General features: G+C 40.0%; 1 protein-coding gene across 2 annotated transcripts in view; it reads left to right on the forward strand.

Annotated features, from left to right (window-relative positions):
* The window catches only part of TM9SF3 (transmembrane 9 superfamily member 3), an 87,441-nt gene extending 79,734 nt beyond the window's left edge, over positions 1-7,707 (forward strand). For both annotated transcript variants that reach the window (XM_038409629.2, XM_043519958.1), the window contains exon 15: positions 5,471-7,707. In XM_038409629.2, coding sequence (XP_038265557.1) covers positions 5,471-5,538 — 68 coding nt within the window. In that variant the 3' untranslated portion in view covers positions 5,539-7,707. The remainder of the gene's footprint in view (positions 1-5,470) is intronic.
* The last annotated feature ends 1,076 nt before the right edge of the window (positions 7,708-8,783 follow it).

The raw sequence follows: 8,783 nt of genomic DNA on the forward strand, positions 1-8,783 counted from the left end.
CTGCCTCTTTTTAAGTCTTTGGCACATTACAAGGTTCCCCCACTGTTCTGGCAGTCTCTCAGCTATTTTTTCTTTAATAGGGTTTTATATATCTTTCAGCTCTAATCTCTTTTTTTTTTTTTTTTTAAAGTGTTCAACCTGGTACTGATTAAAATGTCTAATGCCAGGAACTGAGTGTGTCCGTCAACTTTTGTAATTAAAATGTTTTTTTTTTTTTAAATTGAAAGGGAAAATCTTTGTATGCTTTCTTCTTACTGTGAAGAGGTATTTGAAACAGTATTAAGGACATATCTAGGTTTTTACTACCCACATTTCTTCAAAATCCGATGACAATCCGTTTTGTGCATTAAATTCATATCCAGCAGGGCTAATAATAATGTGCACTGTGTATGCTTTTTACTGCTGATCTATTATGAAACAATGCATGGAGGGACAATGCTCATGCACATGGCTATCTGCAGCGTCATGCAATTGGATGCTGTTGGAATCAATTAACATGAACTTGCCTGCTTTGGAGCCCCTGCATGTTCAGGCCACCTATCCCGATCATAAATCTCCCAACTGTGTTTACCTAACTCAAATTTCACACACTGTGAGGTACTTTGATCACCGGAGAATACTACTTCCTACAGAGCATAAGAGCTTTGAAAATGGCAATGGGAAGTTCCCTAGAACTTCCAGACCTTTGATCTTAATGCAAGAGACAGACAAAACTTTAAAAATCCCCATCTCTTTAAATAGCATATGGAGGAGCTCATCTGATCTGGGTAGCCATTCTTCATGTCGTTGTGGCTCACTAACATCATACTGTCCCTGCTTAATTCAGTTGCATATATGGTGCACTTGACCATGGCACATTCAAATAAATATTTACATATTGTTTACTCCCTTACTTGGAGTTTCTTAACTCTGTGTATACAAAATCGCAACTCTGATTTGCATTAGTTGTTCTGTGGTATTAAGAACACAGAATCGTAGAAGATTAGGGTTGGAAGAGACCTCAGAAGGTCATCTAGTCCAACCCCCTTCTCAAAGCAACAGTAAGGAAACTTTCTTTTATGATTCAGGTGTTCCTGACTGTTTGTATCCTTTGAATTTTGCTTTACATGCTTATGAAAGTTTATGATTCTGATGAGATGGACTGTTGGCAGTTACTCCATTAAACAAGTATCTGCTCACAGATATCCCGCTAGCCAAGTCCCTTGAAAATCCCCCGAGCCAAAATACAGTTTTTCTCACTTGATGGGTTATACCTGTAAGTAAAATTCTTACTCAAAAGTTACAAATAATAGTTTTTTATACCTGGGTCTGGGTTCCAAGTAGTGAGTGTCAGGAACTCCTATATCTCCAGTATTCTAAGCCAGGGGTTCTCAACCTTTTTCTTTCTGAGGCCCACCCAAACATGCTATTAAAAACTATGGGGCCCAGCAGGGGCAGAGGGCTCAGGACTTCAGCCACTGGGTGGGAGGGGAGGTGGGTGGGGGCAGGGGCTCAGTGCTCTGGGTGGCGGGTTCGGGGCTTCTGTTCTGCAGCGTGCTGGGGCTGGGGGCAGCGCTCAAGGCTTCTGCCCTATGGGGGTGCTGGCGCTCACGACTTTAGACCTGGGGGAGCACCAGAGCTCAGAGCTTCAGCCCCACGGCTTCATTCCCAGCTTTAGCCCTGGGATGGGGAAGGGCCACAGAGGCTTGAGAATGGGTGGGGGAGGGGCATCACGTCTTCAACCCCGTGGATCCTTTCCTAGTTTCAGCCCCGCGGGGGCTCTGGGCCTCGAGGCTCCCTGCAGTTCTGCTCTAGATTTTAGCTGCACACTTCAGACACAGGGCCCTGTGGCCCCCTGAAACCGGCCATGGATCCCTGGTTGAGAACTGTTTGTTCTAAAGCAGATAGCATCACCTGGGGTAGCACACACCCTATTCAATTCCTCTTTTGGCTAACACAGTGACGTTCTGTGCTACTACGTTGCACATGACTTTAGCTAACACTTTTTAGTTGTTAGCTGAGGAATGGTATCTCTTTCTTCCTTGTCTTGCAAAGCCAACTTGTATTTAAATAAGTAGCTTAGTGAGCAGCGTTTGTATCAACGGCCGTATATGAGAAACTAAGACTGTCTGCCAAGCGGCCTGGGGTCTTCAAGCCATACTTTGGATGCAGTCATAAGCTGTCCCTCATAGATACGACTGTTGCCCAAGATTCAGGGTAGGCCATGACTTTTTTCTGTGGCTGAGATCTGTGGCCTGATGTCTCCTCCAAACTACCAGGACCTAACTTGAATGTTTTAAGTATCTCTTGGCCTTCCGAGCTTCTATAGCGTCTGACATCACTACACCCCAGAGGGCCTCAAAGCACAGGTGTCGGAATGCTTCAGGGTAGCTCAGTTTAAATGAAAAGGAGTACTTGTAGCACCTTACAGACTAACAAATTTATTAGAGCACAAGCTTTCGTGAGCTATAGCTCACTTCATCAGATGCATGCAGTGGAAAATACAGGGGAGAGATTTTATATACACAGAGAACACGAAACAATGGGTGTTACCATACACACTGTAACAAGAGTGATCAGGAAAGGTGAACTACTACCAGCAGGAGAGAGAAAAAAACGTTTTGTAGTGATCATCAAGGTGGGCCATTTCCAGCAGTTGACAAGAACATGCCTCACGTGGTGCTACTCTGAAACCTGTCTGTTTAAATGAGAATTGAAACTGTTTGACGTTGTCTGCTTTGATGCAGGCAGAACGTTATTAATCTCTCAGGAGTAGTTCAGCACCTTTACAGCGGCCAGCTACTGTCAGCAAGGTTGGAAGACAAGGTTTTGACATGCTCAAGGAATTCTGAAAACATCTCTGATGTTGGACTAAGTGCAACACAAACTATTAGAGAAGACCACTACACTAGCCTGGCCACATCTAGTCTTTCCAAGTTGTCAAGCAGTCTACTCCAACCCCAATAATACCAGGGCTTGTGGGCCACAGCCTGATTCCTTGTACTGACTAAATTCATTTAATCCTGTTGCCTTGGCCAAGTCATTTAATACACACGCCACGTCAGCTAGCTAGATAAAGCACTGTCATGATGCTGAACCTGCCTGATACTTATGCCCCATGCTCTTATTGCTCTTGATGCGCTCCGTTCTGAAGCCATTAGCTAGCTTGGTGCTGATGGCCTGATCTAACTCAGATGCATCTGCCATATCTTTTGGTTTCACAATTGCAGCTTGCTATTTGAGACTAATGGGAGGACTCACTCATTAGCCTGGAGGATCCAAAGGATTCCTCAGTCCTCATGAGTTTATAGGAAGTCTGAAGAGGGCCTGCACTTTGAAACATCACATCCTGCCAGTAGCTAGGTTGTGCCTGTTCGTTCGTTCATTCCTTAACTGGTTGTTGAAGGATATGTATCAGGAGTTTCAAAAGAGCTGATCACAATTATTTTGCACCAAAGGATATTACAACTTACTTCTTCCCGCTTCCTCACCCCCCATCATCTCCCTGAAAGATTATTAGTAGAGATGGCTGTGCATGTGAGTAAGATCTCTGGTTCAGCTCTTCTGGATCATAATTCTAAGCACGAGGATGCTCTTTGGATCTCTCTGCCACCGCAACCATGATGCTGGAGTCACCCTGGTTCATACTGAAATACCAGAATTCTTAGCTTGTGCCCATGAACTAAATGGGGTATATAAATGTCACATCTCAGCCCAAAGCCTGTCCTCTCCTTTGGAGAGTCTTACCATATGTCTGCCTTTGAGGTGGGAGGTGTGATTCCCAGGTTGTCTAGACATGCCATGCTAATTGTGTTTGAGCTGGCACTCAGACCACAGCAGTGATGGACACCTTTCTTCCCTATTCCTTGGAGAAAGGCCTCCATATGTACCTTTCATCCTCTCCGATCCAAAAGTTCTGACCTAGCTCAGGAGAGACAAATACTCAGTTATCTTAAAAGCCACATTTTGGTCAAGACGCATCTTCTTCTTGATCCCTTTCAAAGTTGGCAGTGTTTCAGGTTTAGGTTCCTTTATGTGGCACTCTAAGCTTTAATCAACCAACATGACGATATTTTTTGGTTTACTTTACCTTAGTTTTAGCCTGTGACCCATTGTAGTACCTGAGCACCTTCCACGTGAAATCAGTAGTGAAATTTCTAGTGGAATTCATGGAGTCTCTGGTACTTCTCCCTTTTTGGGGTAGAAATTCTGCTTGGGTAGGGTTTTTGTTTTGATTTGATTTCTCTCTCTTTTGGTTTGGCTGGTAGAAGTGGTTGTCAGTGAGTGCCATTCTTATGGTAGAAAGGCTTTTTCAAGTGGAAATTTTTTGCAGCATTTCCCTAAAGATGTTCAGGCTCTGGAATCACATGGAAGTATTGTTCATATCTGGATCCTCTTGTCAAATGCTTTGGGACCCCCTTTGTCTGACATACTTCATCCTGGGCTTTAATCTGTGTTGTCGCAGAGGAGTATGCATGTGAGTTTTCCATGCATAATCTATTCTTGGGAAGAACATCTTAATAAACTTGGTATGGAAGATCTCTTGGCTTTTATCTGCGGTGGATTACAGCCCTTAGATTGTCCACCCAGCTTTTGGTTTCACTTCTGATCATAGAGTGGCTCAGACCGGCTGAGTAACTGCAGTTCTCTTGATCCTTTCCGGGTTTGCACCTTTGGTGTCATGTTAGCTTATCCTTGCAGGTTGGGATCAGTAGTCAACCTTCCATTTGTTCCTGTTTGGGAGGTATGCAGTATAGTCGTGTAGCATTCTCTATGCTACTGCTTACTCAGCCTTGCTTAACCATCTTTGTTTCTAGGTTTGGCCTACTGGAGTTGCAGAACCTGCTTCTGGGATAAGTTCTTGCTATCTTGCCACCTGAGTGTCTAGTTTTTGTTAGGATGCCTTTTACTATTGAGATGTATTGTTCAATCCCAAACTGCCTCCATCCTCAAACACCTAATGTCCTGTTCCTTTATTACTGCTGTGGTCCAAGCATACGTGCCTCATGATTCTTACTAATTTGAAAACCGCAGGTTGCAATTTTCTTTTAACAACTTATTGCTATTCATTTCTACCTCGTGGTGAGAAAAAGAACATTCACTTTCAGAAAGTATGTCATTTATAATAAAACCCACCTACCCCAGAGATTTGGGAATGTTTTGCTTTACACCCTTTGCTTGGAGAAAAGGACCTGGTTATTAGAAGCAGTCGGGGGCACTGCTGTATTATCAGGGCAAGGGAGCATAGCCTTCTGGGGAGATGGTTTAATGGATTTAGATGTTTAGAGCTATGGGAGTTCTTGCCAGTTACTCACTGGGAGCATGGATAATTGTATACAGTTTGAGAAAAAGTATTCTCAGGTAAGTAATTTTTTTTTTTTTTCAGAATGAATGGTTTAAATGACCTTCTCTAAGAACAGTGTATTGGTTTTATGTTAATAGTTATTAGATGATCTCCTCTAAAATATACATTTTATTTTTTGTTTTGCAGGAGCTATTGGTTACATGGGAACAAGTGCCTTTGTTCGTAAAATCTACACTAATGTGAAAATTGACTAAGGAAATAAGAAAACTTAACTATGGATCAGTTACTGTTTTCAATGGGGGTGAACTTGCACAACAAAAAGCGCAAGAAGAGAGTTTGGTTTTAACACTGGGCCTCGTGTGGGTCTCCATTTTGTGGATGGCTTAAAGTAACATCTATTTTCATTGATTCTAGATTCTTACTGACTGCTTTCTCCAACTGTTCACAGCAAATGCTTGGATTATATGCAGTAGGCATTACTACAGTACATGGCTAATCTTCCCAAAAAAACCTAGCTCATTAAAGATGAATAGGCTAGCTCTCTTCAGTGAAGAGGACAAACAGTTTATTTCAAGCATTTGTTCCATTCAATAAAAAGAGGGAAACTTGGCTACTAAAACTGCTTGATTAGTAGTCTTCCTGGTACTTAACATTTCTAAATTATCTAAAAATGCTGTTCTAGAAAGATTACTTTTCTGGTTTTCACTGCCATTGTCAGGATAGAAGTATGTTTTGTATTTTGACTCTGGGTGCTTCTTTTTGGTTCATTTGCAGTATCAACTATCCCTACACCCATTTGTCTAAAAAATATATTAAACTCACCTGCATGTAATATATCAGCGATCTTTCTAGTTGGACCAATTTCCCATTTATTTATCTTTAAAGTAATATCCAGTTACATCTTAAATCCATCCAAAGAAGATACAGTCTGAAGACAGTGCAATTTACTGTACAGTTAGAAAGCAAAATGTTAAATGAAGAGGATGCTGTTTGTTTTTATTAAACGTTTTGAGGTCTAGATTAAAACAAAACCAGCGTTTTAACTGAATGTCTAAAGTGATTCTCCTTTTTTTTTTTTTTTTTTTTTCCCCAAGTTAGTCTTTTTTTCCAGTTTGGGTTTGAATGAAGGCTTTCCTTAAGACATTATAAAGCGGTAATAAGTGTATATAACATTAAATAATGTAACTTAGATGTAGATCTCAAATGTATTTGGATGTACAGATTTACTACAGAGTACTTTTTTCTGATGATTCGGTGTACAAATATGTGAATTTGGGTGGCTTTTTACATCTTGCCTGCCATTGCATGAAACGTTGGGGTTTCCTCACAATATGTGTATGTCCTACTTTCTGGTCTGTTTCCTTTCTGAAGCTCTTACAGGAGTTAATTTGTAATTTAGAACATTTTAATTTTTGTTTAATCCTATCTGGACACTTGTGTAACATATAAAGCATGGTTGCTTTAGAGTGTTCAGAAAACTAAAATAAACTTTTCAGACAAAAATGTTCTGATTGTGAAAATAGATGAATTTTCAGTTGAAAATGTCTGTTTAAAAAGGCAAGACTATTGAATGCCACTTTCTGTATACAGTAGTACTGTGTTTTTCAAATATTGAAAACCCACACTTCAAAGTCTGAGAAAGTTTGCCTATATTTGGGCTATCCAGTACAGTTCCAAAGATGGCCAGCTGAGAAAGATCCTTCTTGACTGAGATGTTTATGGGGAAATTTGTTGATCCAATTAGTACACCGGGGAAAAGGAATGAGAGGAGCACTAATATAAACCGGCAAATAAAGGTTAAGATTTTCTAAGACAAATGAGTGTTAATTGTGTAGTGTACTTGGCTAGAAGGATTCTTCGTGTTAAATTCTTCATTTGTTTCCATGAGAGATTAAAAGCCAGTCAGCTTGGGATTTTGGCACATGCCATATAGGGATGGCTTTCATAAGACTGTCTGTTTGGAACATAACATTTGCCCCAGAAAATGCAACTTGTTGAATTAAAAAGAAAAAAAGGACAGTGACCCCATGCAATAATTATCCCTAAATTGTGTATTTATAAAACGTACCATTATTGAGCTGAGGGATGAAATACCATTCCACCCTTGAAGAGGAGGGAACCGAACTCATAGGAAGTATTTATTATAAGGTACATTTCTAGAAAATTGTGCACCCTGTGCGTGTATATTTTATGTGAAGTATGCGAGCTTTAAATGAATGGAATGTTGATTTTCTTGGCCAGTGTTAACTGATCTTTGCAGGAAAAGAGAAGTGGCATTTAAAGTAAGTGTATAGTTGGTTGTAGCTATATTTTGCTGTTTGACATATGATAGTTCTAGTTTAAAAGCACATAGACTCACTCCAAAGGGAGCATAAACTTGGTCAGCAATTATTTTGCCTTAATAAAATGACTGTTTCACAAAATGTAGATTTTAAACAAAAATGGTTTTTGTACTTGTTCCCTCTAGTGACTTTCCTAGCCCTCTTTTGTTGAACGTTCTTCTGAATGTAAAGTGAAAATCAATTATCAAACACAATAAATACATTAAGTGCCCCTCTGAGGTACAAGATTTGGAAAGGGATTATTAATAATGGGTCTGTATCACTGTATTTAGGTACTGGGGATATGATTAGTCTATCAGAAATGTCATAAATCATTTTTGAAATTTCATTTAATTGGTTGTCTTATAGTTGGATTTTTTTTTTTAATGCTATAGAATTGCATGCTGCATATTTCCTTTCTCCATCTTCTGGCATTATTAGCTTCAGAAAATCCAGATAGCACACTGTACTTTTTTTAAGTGACATTGAAAAGATACAAACCATGATTTCATTTCTGCAAGTATGTTCCTGTGGAGAAATACTTTACGTTTGAAATAATTGACATTTTTACACTTTACCCTAGCGCAGGAATAGGTTTTTTCTGCTTTTGAAGGATTGTTAAGTGTGACTGCTTTGTTGTTTTGAGCTGCTTGTCCTTGTCATGGTTGCTGTTCGAGCAGAGCCTAGTTATTAGCTCAAATTACTGAGGATACATCTTGAACTATCTCAAGTAATAGGATGCGGAAGCTCTTGGCCTAGGCAACATAGCCCATCCTCTGTTGTGGATGAAATAAAGATCTTACGCCTAATACTTCTCCTACCATGGCCTCTTGTCAGTTCTTGAATTGGCTTTAAAGCCATCTGTTAGGAACTCTTCAGTTTGGCTCTTCCTATTTTGGTACAGATAACTTTTGTTGAATTTACTAAATGGTGATGTGTAGCAATAGTCGATCTCAGCCAACTGTGTTGGATAATTTCAACTGTGAATGTTTTGAATTTAGAAAGGAATGTGAATAGAATGCAGCTATAGTACTTAGTACAGGAAAAGGGAGAATGCTACGTTAGAGATTTAAGTTGTTGATTTTGTAGTCATTTTTATTGGACTTTTGACATCTGCTTGCATAAGAGCAGCAGTGTAACTTAAAATGCCGTTATAGTTGCAAAAGTGTCTAGATAAA

Source organism: Dermochelys coriacea, chromosome 7, assembly GCF_009764565.3.
Source record: "Dermochelys coriacea isolate rDerCor1 chromosome 7, rDerCor1.pri.v4, whole genome shotgun sequence".
NCBI classification, from domain to species: domain Eukaryota; kingdom Metazoa; phylum Chordata; order Testudines; family Dermochelyidae; genus Dermochelys; species Dermochelys coriacea.